We start from the raw sequence: 20,830 nt of genomic DNA, 5'->3' as shown, positions 1-20,830 counted from the left end.
GGTTGCTTTCAAAGATATTCCTGTTCTTACAGGTGAAACCTGACTCGTGTCAATTTCTCAGGATTAATTGGAAGCCTAAACATGGTAGCATACTTAGAATTACTATATGCGTTTTTCATCATTATTTCATATAGTTCACAGTAATGGGAAGCAAAAGAAAAAAAGTTTTAACCAAAACTCATCTGAGCACCCAACCTTGGTTTGGGTCACTATATCTTTATATATCATTTTGTATCACTATATAATGATATAAATATATCATTTATATATCATTAATTTTTTTTTCTTGATGTCATCTAAAACTATGCATAGATTTTAGGCAGTGATTACTCACTGTCCTGCTTGGTGACCAGTACATTGTGATAGGGCCTTAGCGCCCCCTGTACCATTTGTTCATGTGCGCTGTGAGAGTAGCTCCCCATCAAGGAAGGAAAATTGTTCTTAGATAATAAACACACATTGTGCTCAGGTACCAGTAAAGAAAATGTGACATTTGTTCTACATGTTGCTAAAGTAGCTTCTGCTACCTTTTCATTCCTATTAGAGATTAGCTTGGACAATAGAACACTCTTTACCCTGTCTTTTCCACATACTCATTGTTCCCTGTCGAGAGATCCTGATTTTGAAAAATGTTAAAATTATGTTGAAATGGGCTTAAAGTTTAAGAGTTCATATTTGCTCCTCTTTTTCTGAATGGATTATTTTGTAGTGTTTATGGAGGTCAAGGGCTCTAATTTTAAGTAAAACTCTATTAAATGTGGTTTGTTTATTTCCTAAATTTCATCTTATTTTTTTTAAGTAGGAAATTTCCTTCATTTTTGCATTTGAAAACATAAAGGTTTAAAAAAAATTAGTGAAATTTATCTTTAGTAGAAATGTATTTTATTGTTGTAAGGTTTTTCACAAATGTTTTGTTGTTCAAGTGTTTTACCTTTTGTATATTATAATTTTGTCCTTTCAAGGCATTTAATATACTCTCTTTTAGTCTCTGTAGAAACGCTGGAAAAGAATTTGAAGCAGATGGGAAGGCAGCTTCAACAGCTTGAGAAAGATTTGGAAACCTTTCCCCCTCCTGAGGACTTGCATGATAAGTTTGTGACAAAGATGTCCATATCCTTCTGATATCTAAATAACTTAAGTCACTAGTCTACTAGAGTTACAATTTATTTAATGTTGTAGGTATATTTGCATAACGAGTCGTTATTCTATAGTGCCAAATAGCAGTTTAACTTTCACCTTGTGGGAAAATTTATCAGTGTGTTTGCCTATCATGAATAATACAGAAATGTGCTTTCAATTCTTTTTTTTTTTAACCAATTTGGATATTTTCTCTCATCTTTTCCCTTTCATTTGCCCTCTCTCTTTCTGATGTTCATTGTAAATTGAAAGGACTTGAAAACTGAGTTTTAGGAAGTTTGAATCTAACTCATGATGTGATTTAGATAATTCTGAAATGTTTTAGGAAGGAAACAAAGGCTTTGTGAACTGGTATAACTAGTCAGCTTAATTTCATGGGTTATTATAAAACATTATCTCATGTTCCAGAAACTTTAATATTTCCTTTAGAAATACTGCCTAGTTCCAAAATGAAAATGGAATTTGTCGTGATCACTACTTGTATAGGTCTTCTCCAAACCGAATATAAAATGTGTGTGTGTGTGTGTGTGTGTGTGTAAATGAGACTTGTGTCCTTAATTTAAGGTTTCTTTTGAATTTGGTTATCTTTGGTTTCACTAACTTTGTGGCTTAATATCTAATGAGTAATTGAAGTAATAAACTTTTTTTTTAATTTCCTGAAATGAATGTTGAGTTGCTTTGCAAACCATTCTGTGAGATTAGAGACTGATATCTTTTGTGTTATAATAAAGTATTACTACTATGCATTATTAAAATCCCATATGGACCTCAGAATTTTATATGAAAGGATAACCCACTTCCAATGAGCTCTTATAAATAGACATTCCTAATATTTTAAACTGAGATACTTAAAATCAGATAACTACTTTTCCTCTTCCCATATCTGCTCCCCTGAGATTTAGAAAATCACAAAATTATTATTTGGTTTGTCATAGATTTTATTGTAGATGCTTTCAGCTTAATTGTGAATTAGTTCAATTTTTAGCTTTCTTTGCTGTCTCTCTTGGGAAATATCATAAAAATGTACTCCAGCAACAATCAATTCAGGCTAATGTGTTTGTTTCCTTTCATATCTCTCCTACCCATCCAGTTTCTTGTTTTATTAGATAGGGCACTGTTATCACTACATTTGAGAAGGGTTTTTTTGTTTGTTTGTTTTTTGTTTTTTTAAACTAAAGGTGAAATCTGTATTTACCCATCAAAAAAATATTTTCGCAGCACCTTCTCATTTGGCAATGTATGCTTTTTAAAACTAGATTTGTTATTGCAGAGTTACATTGGCTTCATCATTCTTAGCTCCTCCCATCATTCTATCATGTTAAAATATTTATATGTGACAGTTTATTTTAATCATTAAGCACTGTTAATTGAAGTATTTTCATTGTTCCCTATAGAGAGAACACATTTTAGAAAAGGGTTTACTTGCATGCAGTTTCTGGTAATACACTGTGAGCGTACTAATTGGGAGGCTTCGGTTTCTGGAACCTATAACCTAAGATAAATTCCTGAGCTTGGAGTGAAGGTGGTAGAATCCCGCTCAGCAGACGATCCCAGGACCTATCCGTACTTGTATTCATATGACACAAGAAACTGAATGATGCTGGCTTCTTGAAAGGTATGCAGCTCATAAAAAGCAACCAGCAGGAAATCAGAAACAGGAAGGATGATGCTTTGTTGGAAACAATTTTTCATTCTGAGTACAATTACACTCCATGGACAAGAAAGCTACTACATCCTGTCGCTAAATATCACAACCTAGAAGCCTCTAATGAACTGATTAGCATTCATGTATCTCTTGGAAGTCAGATATATGAACAGTTGGTGCACTTTGCTATTGACAAAGCTTATAATCATAAATATTCTTTGCTGAGATTAGATTGCACTCGTTTGCTTTTCATCTTGGTTAGACATACTAGTTTCGAAGTAATTAAATTCATTCATTGCAAAGCTTTGTTTACTTTAATTAGGACTGACAACAAGTCACATTTTGAATATTAAATGGATTTATATAGATCTTATTAAAATGGCAAATCGTGAGCCTCTTATCAGATCTCAGAAAATGAAAGAATTCGGAAACTAAAATGCACAATGAATAAAAATGTATTTAAGTAAAGTTTGGGTTCTTAATGCTCAAACTTTGTCTTAAGTTTTAGTGCTTATTAGTTGAAACACATGTCTAATTGTTTGGTTCATCAATTCTGAGAGAATTTATGTATTATTTAACTTGTTAGGGATGCATTTTTACAAGTAAATATTTAAACAATCATGACTTAGTAACTTAAATAATCCGTTAATTGAATTGTTTTAAATTATAATGATAGAATCTGTTATATGAAATTTTGCTATTAGCATTCACTTACAGTATATTGTAATTTTATTCTTCTAGTGACTGCTTTTTTATTTATATAACTACTGAGTATAAAAATGTGAATTTAGTACATCCTTTTAAAATGCATGTACAGTTATTTCATATATTCACATTGACTTTTTAGTAACACTTATGTTACTTTCCATTTGCTAAGCCTGGGTCAGAAATACGATTGGAGTTGACCATTTCCACTATAAATATTTGCTTGAAAAATTTGGGACATGAATTTGAGGCAGGGCTACCAACATAGTTACATGCAAACTATTACATGTGAAGTATCCACACTTAGCTCTTCTATGTGAGAAAATTAGGAAAAATACCAGGATTGGTGTCATGTGGTGCCTGTTCGTTTCTTTTGAACTTTAGATTCTAGAATACTTCTTACTTTAAGGAAAATAACAAATAGATCCTAAAGCATTGCCCTTGAATTTCTCCTTGCCCGGAATTTACCTTTTCTTCTCTTCCTACCCCATCTCCTGAGTCTCTTAGAAAAAGTCATTTTGCCAGACATTTATATATTTGTGTATTTGTCACACTTATAATCACTTGGCTTTTTCTCATGTTATAGTCTTTAAATTTCTTCACTGCAATCTTACTTTATTTTCATACTTTTTTTTTCTTGTTCTCGTATATAGCAATGTGGTAGGCACTTTTGAAATTATTACACAGATGCTAAAACTATTCCAATAAATTCCTTGAAAGACTTAGATCTTATAGCTGTATTCCACACTGTAAAACACAACATCTTTTAGATAAAGAAATTCAGTACCTTTCTATGTGATTGAACAGCAGTTAGAAAGTAAAATAGAGGAATGGGATCTGTGAAATATAAACTCGTATAATACATGTCCATTTGCAAGAGTGGGAGTTTGGGTAATTGGGTGATTTATAATAGAAGATTTTTCTCTTGAATTTCCCCTCGCTCCCTCCCTCCCTTCCTTCTTAACTTCCTTGTCTTTCCTTCCGCGTCTTCCATTGAAATTCTTTTTTTTTTTTTTAAGATTTTATGTATTTATTTGACAGAGAGAGACACACAGAGAGAGGGAACACAAGCAGGGGGAGCCGGAATGGGAGAAGCAGGCTTCCTGCTGAGCAGGGAACCCGATGTGGGGCTCGATCCCAGGACCCTGGGATCATGACCTGAGCCAAAGGCAGCCGCTTAACAACCGAGCCACCCAGGCACCCTTACATTCACATTCTTAACAAACTTCTAAAGCTTGTATTAAAATATCCTGCTCCTCATCCAAATCGGCAATGATCTTTTCCTTCCCTGAAGCCTCAGGGAAGTACAGCTACAGCTACAGCACTTGGTGCTGGCGGCTCTTTTGTTGTAGCACTCCATTTGTTCCAGGCCATGTCCCCTTAGCCAGGAGTTCCCCGACAGCCCGACATAAAGAGAGCCTCTCTCTCTCTGTATAATATCACACACTTCTATTTTCATCATAACATTTATTTATCACTCTCTGACGATTCATGCATTTCCTTCTTTATCCTCTGTCCCCACTCTCCAGAAGGTATGTGTCATGAAAGCAGGGATTCTGCTTACCTCGTTAACTAATGTTTTCTCTATTGCCCAGAAGAGTGAGATGCGGTGGAGCTTAGTGAATACTTACTGAACGGCTGGCTGGCTGCCCAGCCGGCTGGATCCTGACTACTTAAGATCTATGAAAGGTATTAGCCGTAGAGGACCGACTAAAGCTGGGCCTTGTAAGATGTGTCCATGGAAGTGATAGCTATCCTTGTGGGGGAAAGCACAATAATCAGGGCAGTACAGGAGACTGAATGTGGAATGTATTTGTGCTGGGTGGTTTCTCCGTCGCTCAGTGAGAGAATAGCCCATTAGCAATGATGTGGAGCGCCTCATTAATGTAACCGTTTGTTCTGACCTATCAGACAATCCTTTTAAACTGAAAATTAATTTGACATTTTCCCAAATTGTTTCTGTTCAGTCACAATTTTACCATTCTTGTGGGTAATTCCAGTTATTCAGAGCTCCACTTCATTCCTTTGGGAGCAAATTGTTTCATAGATAACAATGATAAGAAAATTAACTTAGAAAGCTCTCTAGCTGTTAAAACAAGACCATGTCATTCCCATGATTTTGGCCCTTGGCTTTCTTTCCCATCATATCTTTTTAGTTTATATAGAATTGCAATATTTTTACTAAGAACATTCTGGCAGGCGCCTGGTAGCTCATTCAGTTAAGGAACTGACTCGATTTTGGCTCAGGTCACGATCTGATCTCTTGTGAGATTGACTCCTATGTCGTGCTCTGTGCTAGGTGTGGAGCCTGTGGAAGATTGTCTTTCTTGGGGCAGCTTGGCATAGTTGGTTAAGCACCTGACTCTTGCTTTCAGCTCAGGTCTGATCTCAGGGTCATGAGATGGAGTCCTGTGTCAGGCTGTCCACTCAGTGGGGAGTCTGCTTCAGTTTCTCTGTCCCTCTCCCTCTGTGCCTGTATCCCCCCTCAAATAAATGAATATATTTTTTTTAAAACTTTCTCCTTCTCTCACCCCCCAACACTTTCTCTCTCACTCTCTCAAAAAAACAAACAAAAAAAAAAAAACTCAAGCATATTTCTAATGTTTTATTGACTTGTGATGTGATTACTATCTGAAAATCTTAAGAAGTGTTACTGGGTAATACTTAACAGCTTGACTTTAACCTGTTGACCAAATTGATTCTTTTTTTAAAAAAAATATTTATTTATTTGAGAAATCACACAAGCAGTCGGGTTGGGGAGGTGGTTGGTAGCAGCAGACAGAGAGGGAGAAGCAGGGAGCGCGATGCAGGGCTCGATCCCAGGACCCTGGGACCATGACCTGAGCTGAAGGCAGATACCCAACAACTGAGCCACCCAGATGTCCCCAAACTGATTCTTGAGAATGGGCATATTCCCCGGTATTAGGATAAAATGACTAATATTTGTGAAGTGCCTATTATTAAAATGCAAAGCCTTACCATGCAATGAGGGGGAAGAAAAGGAGTAGCTTTAGGACCACGCAATTAGCAATAGCCCCTAAAGTAGTATACTTAGCGTGTTGTCCAACACACCTATTTTCAGGGACTCTGTTAGGCCTTAGCATTACATCCAAATTGTATGTGTGTGAATAATGTGTAGATATGAAAATTTTTGAATGGAAGTTCCATAGCTTTCATCACACTTCTGAGGAGGCCTGTTACCCTTGCCACCAAAGTTTAAGAGTGATGGTACACTAGCGGAAAATGAGTAATTGGCACCAATGTTTTGACAGATGAGTAGACTTAATGCAGTCAAGAAGATGGAACACAGCATCTACGGACGGGACTGATTGTCAGAGGTGACTGTCCTCTAGAAATGTGGTGGGACCTAAGCCCTAGTAGGGAGTTGGACTAACAGGAACAACTCAACTCTGTTCTAGCAGAATACAATGGATTACAAATGCTGTGTGTTCAGTGGGACGAATTTACAGCTGTAGAGATGAGAGAAAAAGGCTTTGCAAAAGAGGAAGAATTGAAGGGAGCTTTGAATGATAGGTTTGGACAAGCAAAGGCAGAAAACAGTTTCTCTTTTAGACAAGAGTTGAGAATATATAAATAATCCATATGGATATAGCCTGTGTCTGGGACATAAATAATTTTAGGTGAGAGTTATAGATTGAATAAATAAACTAATGCTGATTTCTGACCTTACTATATAAATGACGGAATGATTATTTCATGTTACAAATGAATCACCATATGGTCCATTTAATGTTAGTTCCTGAATGTGTTTCGAATGTTTTTTAATTTACATAAATTCACTTTATAATATTTCATGAATATGGATATTTCCTACGACAAAGTGATTGGAAATCCATCACGTGTGACTGTATTGTTACAATTTCTTACGATTTTGTGATTTGAGTAATTATACAAAATCTTTTGTTACTCATCCAAGCATTAAAAACCGATACTGCACATAAATTCGTCAACTGCTGCTACTATTCTGATCTAGATTCTAGAAAATATAAGGAGGCATTTTGCTATTCAGATGAATATAAACTGAGCCACAGGAAGATCTAAAGATTTTCTTAAGGTTGTTAAAAAATACCATTTATTCATTTTTTCCTAAAATACTATATATAAAAGTAAGAAGAGCAGAGTATGGTGGGGGAAAGAAGAAGAAAGAACGAACCAGCATTAGAAGAGTAGTAGGTAATCTGTGGTCTGACCCTAGACATGGGTATAAGTGAGCTGTGATTGCCTGGGATGCCTTTCCTTTTGCGGAGCTGGGTTCTAAGTGTCAGAAATTTTCTGTGCACCTTGGATATCACTACCCATCCGGAAGCAGTGCTGTCTCTTACTCAAAGTGAAGAGCCCGGATCAGTTTCCTTATTTTATCTTCCACTGGGGAATACTCGGATCAGAGGAGTCCTATCTTTTAAAATTGTGGAAAATCTTTCCTTTAGGTTATAAGCATTCCATGTTCAATTTTGTTTTCTTGGTCTAAATCTAGTTGTTTTTACTACTGACTTGTAAAAAAAAAATACTATATATTTTTTTACATTAAAGACAACAAAATGGCTTTCATAAGCTTAATTCTATATGTTCCATATCTTTAAATGTCCCAAGGAGCCATAGAGGAATATGAATGATACTCTTAACAGAGTCATCTTTTCAGAATGAGGTATGGTATATCTAACTGCATTAGTGATCTGTCACACCACAAAGGAAATGCTATGGTTTGTTTAAAAAATGTTTTCTAATGCTATCATTGCATTCACTGTTAGCCTTCTGAAAATCAGTGTGCTTTGAGCTGTGTTGTCATAAATAAGTGAGAGAAGAACATTTCTGTATGTGCAGGTATATGTGCCAGATCATAATTTTAAATCATGTAATGCATAGAATAAGGTATGTACCAATTTTCCAAAGGAAAGTTAAAACATGAAGTTACATACATTTGAAGTTCTTAATGTAACTCTTAATTTATTTTTGGATTGATTTTAGAAACTTAAAGCTTAAAATGAGTAAGTGGGCAATAAAAAAAGCTAAGTGTTTACATTTACTACAAAGTGCTATTCATCTCTCAAAGAACTTTGCATTATTAACTCATTACTCCTTGGAACAGCCCTGTAAAATGAGTAGTGTTCTCATTCCCATTTTATAGATGAGGAAATGGTAGCACAGGGAGATTGAGGCATTTGCCCGTAGCCACTTACCACCAGGTGCAGGAGTCTGAAATTGACCCCAGTTGTTCTGTTTAACCTCTGTGTTCAGTGCCCATGTGGTTGATTTCAGTATTGTTGAAATTACTCCACTTCAGCTACCGAGCTCTACTTTAAATCATACTGCATGATCTGAATAACATAGATACATAAGTTGGAAGTAGAATTTCCTGGAACTCAGTTGTAAAAGAAAAATATTAAATACTTAAATTTTCTGATAATTTTGACAAAGGTATGAGATTGAAGTTAGGATTTCATTGCTGCACAGGTTGGATTGAGTTGTTAGAACAGAGACCTGTTAGAGGTACTTCTGGCATTTCGGAGATGTGTAATAGTGCCTAACAGTTCAAACACTGGACTCACAGATTTGTCCTTAAATGTTACTTTGTAAATTTCTGAATCCCTTAACTATAACATACAGCTTTGTTATCACTGCAAAAGAACAATACGAGAAGCTTTTAAAGTTACATGAAAAGATGGAGAAGTTATACCAGAGTCTGATGGGATACTATGCCATTGATGTGAAGAAGATGTCCGTGGAAGACTTTTTTAATGACTTAAATAACTTCAGAACCACATTCATGGTATGTTAAAATTTTTAATTTGTTTTCTAAAAAGGTGTCTGTGTCTATACCATCGCGTCAATTATTACTTTAATTTCATTACTTTATTCCACTCTTGTCTGTAGTAAAAACCTACCTTTCCCTATGTTGAAAGTTAGCTTTAAAAATTTCTGATTTTAATACTATTGAAAAATAGGAAGTTTGTTCTCTTTTTGGCCTTCCCAACATTAAGCTGTAATTGGAAATTTTGATTGAAAATGTGACAAATTCTGAAGTTTTTCATAAAGACTCCCCTCCTGGCCAATTATAGAGCACTTTTGTAATGTGTTTTTGGCTATGAATTTGTTTCTTTATACTTAAGATCAATTTGTATTTTTGTGGTGTAATTTCACCAAATTCCATGAAGCTGATATGAAGCTCTTTTTCTTTTTTTCCCTTTTCTTTTCTTAATGCATTGTACAATAAGCTACCAGTTATTTGCCTCTGAATGGATTTTACATTCCTAGGGTTTCCTTTAGATACTTTAATAGGGAAGTCAGGTCTTTGATGTGGAATCCTTTCATTTAGGCATTAAAAAGATCTTTTGAAAAGTATTAGCTGATTAGATGAGGAAAAAAAAACCACACACATATTAAAGTGAGAAAGCATTGTTGCCTCCCCGGGGAAACTGGTGATACATTTCTGCAATAAAAAATTATGTTATTCTTAATAGATGGGTAAGTCATTTCTCTATTTCAGCAAATGTTTGTGGGGATTAAAAGTTTCTTGAAGGGTAAAGAAAACTTGAATTTTAAAAAAGTGTTTCTTTTTACTCCTAGGAAAAATTTATTGCTGAATGTATTGCACTTGGTTATGGTGAAATAGTCCTTTAATCAAAACTCAGTATTTTAAGGGAAAACTGGTCTACAATAAATACACGTTTGCCCATAGCTTTAGTTTTTTCCCTCTACAAATTCAAAATGATTCTTTAGTTTTTCACTACCAGAAGTAGAAAAATTGGATTCAATTGATAAGTATATTTATTATGTCTCTATATGTGTGAAGTATTATACAGTATATTTCACTTTTATATCTTACGAGGCAACATGGCTTTAGTGGAAGTAGCAAAGGCTTTGCAGTCTAAGAAAGCTAGGCTTGAATTCCACACTAATTATGTGACTGTGAACTGATGTAACCTTACTGAACCTCAGTTTCCATATTTGTAAATAGAAATATTAATTCCTTTCTCATAAAAGTGTTTATTAAACCAGCTACTATATATTAAATATTTATTGCAGCTCCTTGCACATTGTAGTTGTTAAATAAATTAGTGCGTGGTGAAGGATTAATTTAGTAGGCTTGAGGTATTCCAACCCTGCGTATTTCAAAGAAAGTACTCACCCTCCCCTGGCACCTGGGAGGTCACCTGTAAGCCCTTAAAATACCCTGTCTCCCACAGATCAGATGTTTTTGGGGCCTTGGACCAACCTATATATTGTTTTGTTTTGTGGGGTTTTTTTTTCCATTTTATTTTATTTTATTTTACTTCTTTTTGGTGTGCCAGTATTCATTGTTTATGCACCACACCCATTGCTCCATGCAATCCGTGCCCTCCTTAATAGCCACCACCAGGCTCACCCAGCCTCCCACCGCCCCCCTCCAAAACCCTCAGATTGTTTCTCAGAGTCCACAGTCTCTCATGGTTCATCTCCCCCTCTGATTTCCCCCAACTCCCTTCTCTCCATCTCCCCATGTCCTCTGTGTTATTCCTTATGCTCCACAAGTAAGTGAAACCATATGATACTTGACCCTCTCTGCTTGACTTATTTCACTCAGCATAATCTCCTCCAGTCCCATCCATGTTGATATAAAAGTTGGATATTCATCCTTTCTGATGGAGGCATAATACTCCATTGTACATATGGACCATATCTTCTTTATCCATTCGTCCGTTGAAGGGACAGTTCTTTCACCATCTTGGTTCTTTCACAGTTTAGTGACTTTGGCCATTGCTGCTATGAACATTGGGGTACAGGTGGCCCTTCTTTTCACTACATAAATATCTTTGGGGTAAATACCCAGTAGTGCAATTACAGGGTCATTGGAAAGCTCTATTTTTAATTTCTTAAGGAATCTCCATACTGATTTCCAAAGTGGCTGCATCAACTTGTATTCCCACCAACAATTTAAGAGGGTTTCCCTTTCTCCACATCCTCTCCAACACATGTTGTTTACTGTCTTGTTAACTTTGGCCATTCTAACTGGTGTAAGGTGGTATCTCAATGAGGTTTTGATTTGAATCTCCCTGACGGCTAATGATGATGAACATTTTTTCCTGTGTCTGTTAGCCATTTGTATGTCTTCTTTGGAGAAGTATCTGTTCATGTCTTCTGCCCATTTTTTGATGTGATTATCTGTTTTGCATGTGTTGAGTTTGAGGAGTTCTTTATAGATCTTGGATATCAGCCTGGGGCCTTGGACAGCCTATAGATAGTTTTTGCTAGAAATGTGCTTTATGGGGACACCTGGGTGGCTTAGTCGTTAAGCATCTGCCTTCTTCTCAGGTCATGATCCCAGGGTCCTGGGATGGAGCTCCACATCAGGCTCCCTCCTCGGCGGGAAGCCTGCTTCTCCCTCTCCCACTCCCACTCTCTCGCTGTGTCTCTCTCTGTCAAATAAATAAATAAAATCTTTTAAAAAAAGAAAGAAAGAAAGTCCATGCCTACGTGACTGGTCTTCCCAATAAAAACTCTTGATGCCAAGACATGGGAAAGTTCCCTTTCTTGGTTGTACTTCCTATAGATTGTCACATGTCATTGCTAGAATAATGTAACTCCTATAGGGGAAGTCAATGGTGATTTTAATCTGTGCCCTTTCACTGTAATAAACTGTAACCATGAGTACAAGAGCTTTTTAGGTTCTGAGTCCTTCCAACAAATTATCAAACCAGAGGGTGGTCTTAGGGACCCCGACACAATTATGCATACAAGTATAAAATAGATATGTGGAATAATAACATCTATCATATATTGAGTGTTCTGTGAACCAGATATTCTTCCAAATGCCTTATATATGTTATCTCAATCTTCATAATAGTTGTCCACCTTTCACTGTTACCATCCCTCTGTGGCACAGAGATGGAACATATCTGGCTTAATGTCATGTAGCTATAAAATGGTAGAACAAGGATTTGAACTCACCCTGTACAGGCTTCCTCCAAAAGCCTGTACAATTAAATGTTATGTAGTGGTCCTTCTCATGTTTTATAGCTTATATTCTGTTTTACAGATAAGATCACTGGCATACAAAGGGTTTTCTAATGAAACCAAGGGTGTACTGTTTTTAAGCATTTAGATTGGCATTTGAATCAAGTCTAATTCCAAATTTTTCTAAGATCTGGCAGGATTAAAGGGCTTTGGGCATTCTGGGGGTAACTTGGTCATTGTGTTACTAAGTGATAGGCAGAGAGTGAAAGTGTTGCGTTGAGTGGAGAAGCATTCAAAAGAGGAGGGTAATAGAGTAAGAACAATACTTTATTTCAGAGTTCACATGGTTCCTAGAAGTAGATGCTGTCACACACACATATGCACATTGTACCTCATTAGAGCTAAATATAAAAAATATGTTTTATTTTATTTTTTAAATTTTATTTACTTATTTGACAGAGAGAGAGCACAAGCAGGTGGAGTAGCAGGCAGAGGGAGAGGGAGAAGCAGGCTCCCTGCTGAGTAAGGAGCCTGACACAGGGCTCGATCCCAAGACCCTGGGATCATGACTTGAGCTGAAAGCAGTTGCTTAACCAACTGAGCCACCCAGGTGCCCCAAATATATCTTATTTAAATGAAAAATGTGGAGAGGAAAGCTTCTTTTGCGTAAAAATAAATAAAGACTGGAAGGAAGTGGTTATATCAAGGTGGTGAATTTGGCACACACATTTTATTGTTTCTTCCCTTCTGGTAAATATAGTTATACTGCTTGAATTTTAGACAGTGTATGTTTAAAAAGATGACAGTGTCAATATTGGCAAAAATTTTTGACAAATGGTTTGTTTTCTCAAATTCTCCTGATCCCTTATGTTGCTATTTAATTCCACACTATTCAGCTTTGAAAATCCAGTTAACTTCACTGAATCAGTGTGCAAATTTTAGCAACAGATGTAGTACTTTAATGTGTTAGGTCTGTTCTGGAAAGGCATATCAATACAATAAGCAAAAAAAAAAAATTTCCTTTTTAAGAAAATACTGGTAAGATACATTTATATTGTTACTTCATCCACTGGTATTTAGGAATACTCCTGGCCATGAATGAGCAAATTTTACCAATAAGGTGGAGGTCCATTTTGTATTACCTACATGGAGCTGGAGCCACTGTCCTTATTCCATACCTACCCCCCCCCCCCCAACTATGGCAGTTTTCCATGGAATGTTTTCTCCCAAGTTCAGATCATTCTATTTATGGTTTCCTATGCCTGGAGCATTCTGTCCATATTTTGCCTGGCAGAGTTACTATACTCACCCTTCTGCTCTCTGCTCAGACTTCGCTTCATCTAGTTAGATGTATGTCTATCTTGCTTACCTTTGTTTCTCTATTGTGATTCATGGCATTTATCTATTACTCAGCAGATGGGTAAATTTGTTGAGCAAGAGTCTGATCTACAGTGGGGGCCAGGCTTTAATAGCTAATACATATGATGCTAGCTAAGTGCCAGGTGCCCTATTTATTCATTTAACCCTAACAATTACTAGATGTGATATCCATATTGGTATTATTCTCATTTTACAGATGAAAAAACTAAGGCTTATAGAGGTTGTGACTTGCCAGCAACTGACGGAGCTGAGGGGCTAACCCAAGGAGTCTTGCACCAGTCTATGCCATACATGCTGAACTCTATTAATTCCTATTAAACATGGGAATTACATTTAAATGACTAACAGAATTAACCTGAAACTTAATACCTCCCCAAAATAAAAAATGTGGCCACTTTTATTTTTTTTTCCAAATTTATTTTTAATAGTGATTTGTTTGTGAATAATTTATCCAAAAATATTTATATTTTAGAATTGCCCCAGAATTTACTCTTAAACAATTAAAGTCTGGCTCATTTTTATTTAAAGCCCTTTGCGATACCTTTCACTGACTCATGTAATCTCTTACCAGTGTTACTAAGATCTTTTAACTACATTGTTTATATTTAGCTGTTCGGGTTCTTTTATATATTTATTGTTTTCCTTTCCTTTCTGAGGGTTCCTACACAATAGCTAAAGAAGGAACATCTGGTCTAGACCGCTGCCTCAAGCCATGTAGACCAAGAGGCGAAAGTTACATGATCATGTAGCTTCCTCCAAGGAGCCCTGCTCATTGTGGCCGCAGCTTACCTCACCTCTTTTCTAGTTGGAGATTCTCATCCGGCAATTAATTTGTTGTTGTGTTAACAATCTACTCTAGGTAGATGGTTTCTATTTAGGACTACTGATCAATTTCCAAGAAATAGGGAATAAGTTTCCATTATCCTCTTATCTAGCTTTATTTTTATTACTGTCTTCAACAAGACAAACCCAAAAACAACTGCCACCGATCGAGTGCCTGTTTCTTGCTAGAATCCATGGTAGATGCTTTATGGGCATCATCCAGCTTTGTCTCCCCAGTGTTCTTGTGAGGTACAGAGTGTCACTCGTGCAGTAATGGGGGCTGCAGGGGCTGGCGGTAAAGAATCTGAGTGTCTTTTCAGAAGGTTCCAGAATTGGTAGGGGCTAGGATTTGAATGGAAGCCTGCCCAGCTCCAAAGCCTGTACTTTAGAAAATATTTCCAGGTAGACTGTTGCTCAGAGAGTTTGGAAGAATTGTTAAAATGTGATTTTTAAGGTCTTTTTTGGTAATTTCCTAGAGGGAAGCAGCACAAGAACTACTTTATATCCTCATTCCTTAATAGAATAACTTTCTGTCTACATTGATGGGTTCATGGTACAGAATGTTTGTTGGTCTGGTTCTATTTCACAGCATAAAATATTCTCTTTTAAAATTAGAGGACTATTAATGCACCCCTAGGCTGGGGATGAGGGTTAAGGTTGGGGGTAGAGAGTCAGCATCTTCCTATAATAGATTGTTGTTTCCTGTAGGACTCATGGGAACCGTAGAATTCAAATTGGAGATACTAGGTGGGAATACTTAACCCACACTGTAGGCTGAGTATGTTGGTGTCCTCCCAGGCATCAGGCTTCATCAGGTGAAGTTCATGCCTTCTGTTGTGTAGTGTTGTGCAACAATAATCATCGTTTTCCACTTGTAATTGGTTTTAGACTCATTGTTACATACAATTACCAATGTACCCATTACTCACAGAGGTGTGGGCTTCTATAGGATGAATTGAGCCCATTATGGAATTCTCATTGGCTTTACTAGGACCCTCCATCCCTCCCCCCACCCTACCTAACAGCTCTAGCATGTTCACCTTGGTTCTTTGAATTTAGACCTAATTTTCATGTGTCTTGTTGGGCCCTGTTGGGCCCTGTGAAGCATAATGTTTGTCTTGGCCCCACTTCTCACTCATATTTATATTAGAGAACTTTGCTCAAAGTGCCTTTACTCACACCTGAAGCTTGTGGTCTCTTCTTTAACATTTCTGTTTCTTATCTTGGTGATGCTTTCCTTTTCCATCACTGAAAATTCTTTTGCTATTCTCTTTCTTTAGCCAGAATTATTAACACAGTGCAACAACACTCTTAACTCCTTAAGCAAATTTCTACTGACACCTTGTTTATTTTGCTTAACGACCTCATCCTAGAGAAATACTTCTGAATGCTTCCTCTCTTGGCTCTCCTTTGTTATTTGTTCCCTTATAGATAACATGTTTGAAAACAATTTTCCTACCAAACTGTACTTAAGAATATGTCATTTTTCTGTGTATTTGAACTATAATTGATACACAATGTTACATTGATTTCATGTGTACAATGTAGTGATTCAGCATCTCTATACATTATGCTATGCTTACCACAAGTGTAGCTACCATCTGTCATGACACAGCATCATTGACTATATTCTCGATACTGTATCTTTCATCCTCATGGTTTGTTCATTCCATAACTGGAAGCCTGTATCTCCCACTCCCCTTCACCCATTTTGCCTGTGCTCCCAGCCCTCTCCCCTCTGACAGCCACCAGTATGTTCTCTTTATTTGCAGATCTCTTTCTGTCAATTTTCTGCTTCAATTAGACATATGTAAGCACTGTGATGACCATCTGAGTTTACTATCTCATATATTCCCATACAGAATTGGTGTGATTACACTTAAAGAAGTCAGACTTTTTTTTTGCTTCATGTAGTTCCTTTTCTGCTCACATGAACATTTTCTGTAGGGATTGTGAAGTAGCAAAAAAGATCTTTTGTCTTTTTCTCAGACCCTGCATATCTGGGCACCCCACTTTCAGGTTAAGATTTTCAGAGTGAGAAAAGCAATCCTGCCTTAAAAGCGATTACTAATGCATACACAAAAGGTGGGGTAGCCTCTGTTAGATATTTTCTTTTTCATGCACTGGGTTTGGGTGTATGTGCTGAACATTGCAGTTTTTCTTGTCGCTAAAGTCGAAACAGTTTCTCCCTAAACTTCCTTCCCTGCATAGAACTATGTAATGGCTGAATTGTGTAATGACAATCACAGAGGAAGAATTCACTCTCATTTCTTCAGATCTAAAGTGATTTATGAACTTGGCCTACAGGAAACCTAACCCTGGCTGCTTAATTTTGATAGTGGTATTTTGCCATCTGCCTTATTTTTGGGAAGATGGCCATGGCTGAGAGTGCGGGCTCTGGCATCAGAGCACATGGGGTGTTAGAACCACGGGCAAGTTACTTAACCTTACTGAGCTTGTTTTCTTTTAATAACACCATGTGTTCCTTGGGGATGTTCCATATTGAAGATCAAATCACATAATGCACATGCACCCTCAAAACAAGTTAGCTATCCCCAAAGAATAGAAGTAATTTTTACCTTCACCATGTCGTTATAACAGGATCAATATTTTAAGTATTGTGTCCCTTTTTTATTTTATGCTTCCACATAGACACTTTGAACTAAATAAATAGCTGTTTTTCATCAATAGCTCTGTGTTTAGATTATTTCTACAATTTTGCTCAAGTTATGTTTCATCCTGTTAAAGATCCATCATTCATGCTACTTGAAGACTTTAATTTTTGGTTCATGCAGTTGAAATACACTGTATAGTGAACAAATATAAAATCAGTTATAACTCATTTAATCTTGCTGCATGGATTGATCAAATACAATTTGTTCTTCTACTGAATATTGAGATTAAAGTAGTGACTTGCCAAACAAAAATGAACTCATCCAATGAGGGGATATTTTTAGTATAAAATTTTCTTAGTAAAGAGGACAACCAGAACAAAACTTATTTAAGTCACACAAATTTGATGCTTGTCAACTTTAAATGTCATTCCTGATGACCATTGTATGGACTAACTAGCTGACCAATAGGAGCTTCAAAGCACTACGCTTTTCCCTGTGTGCTCCTTAAATCTTGTAGATTGACTCATGGTGTTATCAGACCAATGAAAAGCATGTAAAAGTCCCATGGTTGGATGTTGAGCCCACTTCTGTAATTATTATAGGAAATATCTTCTCTCCTTGCTTGTTTTTGTGAGTTTACAGCGTAAAAAATGTCTTTAGTGGCAGTATTGTTTTCTGAGATCATACTGGGAGGTATAAAGCTCCAAACCTAGAACAAAACAAATATTTTATCTGTAGGATATTTTCTTTATATCCTTTAGCATCTGATTTTTTTAAGGAATTAGAGCTATTCCAGGTGCTGAATATTTGGGGGTTTACAACCTTGAAAATAATTCTGATAGGTTCTTCTAATCTTTACTTTGTAGACTTTTCACAATGAAACACAGCTAGACTAATTGACTTAAATTTTCTCTTTACTGATAGGATTTATTCTTACTATGCCTTACTCAGTGGGGTTACAAGTACATCTGATGACAGGTTCTATATGATTAAATGACTGGTAATTTGTACTTTCCTTTTACTTTTTAAATATTTTGTTCACTGAAATAATAATAGCAAAAGGTAAAGACTAGATTGTCCTAATAAAATGATAAGGTCAACTGTTGATAGGCATTAGAGGGAAAAGAAATAAACTAATACATAATAATAAGTATATTAATCCATGTAATTGAAAAGACAACATTAAAGTAGGAGACTACAAACAAAAATGAATAAAATGGCATCCTCTTTGTACATCAGATATACTGGTCTTCTACATTCTGAACGAGAGAGAGAGCACACACTGTTTACTTAAGCCTACTTGTAATGTTATGTCTTAAACATTTCCAGGTTTACACAGAAATTGTAGGCCTTTAGCTGGATATTTTCCTTGAAGAGGTAATTAGCAGTAGCTCAAAAACAAACAAAACTACCCTATCGCTAAGCCTCCCTTTAAGCACTACACTTCATGACTACCTTCTTGTGCCTAGCTGTGCCTTTCTTTAAGCCTCACAATTGTGGGAAAACAGTATTTTTATACTACTTCAGAGCACAAAGGAAGAAAACACATTTAATGGAAAATCCAATTATACTTTGGGAAACTATAATTGTGAATATTCCATACTTCTTCTATTAAAGAAGTTGTAGAATAGGTTGAACTATCTCATTTATCTGAGAATGTTGCAAAATGTGTGACAAAATCACCAACAAACCATTGTGTAATTAATTATATAGGTTCAATAATGTTAAGTCTCTGATAGGCTTATAGGTAATTTGCTGTTTCATCTGAAACTGATTTTACCAAAAAGAGCACCTTGAAGCTGAAATAGTTTAGTCATCAGCACCTGCACATTCTTGGGGGACATTCTCAAAGGATAGTTTCCCATTTTCCTAAGTTTCATGTACATGAAAAGTTCAACCAGTATTACCTTATATTGAATGTTAAGATGATGAATTGTTTGTGCCAGTATATAGTATATCATGCTTTCCTGTTCTCATTGACAGCATTTTTTCATTGAATTTGGTAATACCAGAGAGTGTAATTAAATTTTTACTGTCATTCTAGATTCCTCTCTAAAGCATCTACTTATACTGTTGGAAATGGGGATTTCTAAGAATAACCATTTTCCACAAGGTAGTTATCGTCCATTGTTTCTGGGTGGGTTTTTTTTGTTTGTTTGTTTGTTTGTTTGTTTTTGTCTGTAGGGGAAATTTTGTATTTAGTTACAAAAGAAAATCTTAATGGAAAATGGGCAAATAGGTCACATATGTTTTATATTCTTAAAGATTGTTGTGACTGGTGTTAATTATAAGAAAAATGATTCTTCCGTGTTTCAGTATAGGAATATGTACAGGAATACATATTTAAGGTTTTCTTAGTTAAAATATTTTCCATTTCTTCCCAAAATGTGGTCATCAGGAATTTCTAGAGTCATTCTAGAAGCAGTCATTTAGTATGTTTGACATTGAGTCTTCTCAAAATTGAGTAAACTGCTAAAAAAGCATTTAATGGGAATGTGTTGGACTCTTGCATGTTGTTTACTCTGAGAGAATTAGCCTGTGGTGTTTTTTTTTTTTTTAATATTATATTTATTTATTTGACAGAGAGAGATCACAAGTAGGCAGAGAGGCAGGCAGAGAGAGGGGGAGAAGCAGGCTCCTCCCTGAGCAGAGAGCCCAATGCGGAGCTCGATCCCAGGACCCTGAGATCATGACCTGAGCCGAAGGCAGAGGCTTTAACCCACTGAGCCACCCAGGCGCCCCTAGCCTGTGTTTTCATAGTACCTGATACCCATCCCTCTGGAAAGCATGCAGATTTAAATTCAGTTTGTCTAATCTTATTTTAGGGATCTGAGATAAAAATTAAATACTTAAGTAAGAAGAAAAACTTTTTGAGTTTAGTGAAAACTGAAGAGATCGCTGGTTTGCATAGTTTAAATATTCATTAATGTTGAAAGAAATATAACTCTGAACAAGAAGACATTTATAAACTTTTCAATGTTTTTTCATATAATAAGCTCCCCAGTCATTTTCAAAGTTAACAATATATATAGAATATTATCATATGTTGAAAATTGAGTTGGGTAGACAAAATTATTTAAATGGGCTAAGAGTCAGAAATGGAGTTGCAGTATGATTAAAAAGTCAGCGTCTGTGAAGTACACTTGTGTTTTATATTCTCATTTTTATACTATAATTTTTCTCTTATAAAATAAGACAAATATTTTTGACAAGAAAAAGTATGTTTGGAATATAGACCACTAAGCTTTTTGGAAGGAGGTGATACACACATAGATTTTTTAAATTTTGCTTTTGAGGGAAAAAAAACTGAATTGTGTCATTGGGCACATTTTTAAGTTAATTTATCAAAAATGTTTAATTTCGGGTGCCTGGGTGGCTCAGTGGGTTAATCCTCTGCCTTTGGCTCAGGTCATGATCTCAGGGTCCTGGGATTGAGTCCCACATCAGGCTCCCTGCTCAGCGGGGAGCCTGCCTTCCCCCCACCCCCCCGCCTGCCTCTCTACTTACTTGTGCTCTTTCCCTCTCTGTCAAATAAATAAATAAAATCTTTAAAAAAAATGTTTAATTTCAAAAG

The 20,830-nt window shown here is 36.2% G+C and overlaps 1 protein-coding gene across 4 annotated transcripts in view; it reads left to right on the top strand.

The window, feature by feature from the left end:
• Nucleotides 1-20,830, top strand: part of LOC111146997 (diaphanous related formin 3) — a 517,296-nt gene that overhangs the window by 309,878 nt on the left and 186,588 nt on the right. For all 4 annotated transcript variants that reach the window (XM_022502826.1, XM_022502825.1, XM_022502824.1 and 1 more), the window contains 2 exons: nt 986-1,110; nt 9,111-9,275. In XM_022502826.1, the coding sequence (XP_022358534.1) occupies nt 986-1,110; nt 9,111-9,275 (290 nt within the window). The remainder of the gene's footprint in view (nt 1-985; nt 1,111-9,110; nt 9,276-20,830) is intronic.

This window comes from Enhydra lutris, unplaced genomic scaffold (assembly GCF_002288905.1).
Source record: "Enhydra lutris kenyoni isolate GAN:26980312 unplaced genomic scaffold, ASM228890v2 scaffoldscaffold15, whole genome shotgun sequence".
Taxonomy (NCBI): Eukaryota; Metazoa; Chordata; class Mammalia; order Carnivora; family Mustelidae; genus Enhydra; species Enhydra lutris.
The sequence above is the reverse complement of the archived record's forward strand: the minus strand, read 5'-3'. Positions and strand labels throughout refer to the sequence as shown.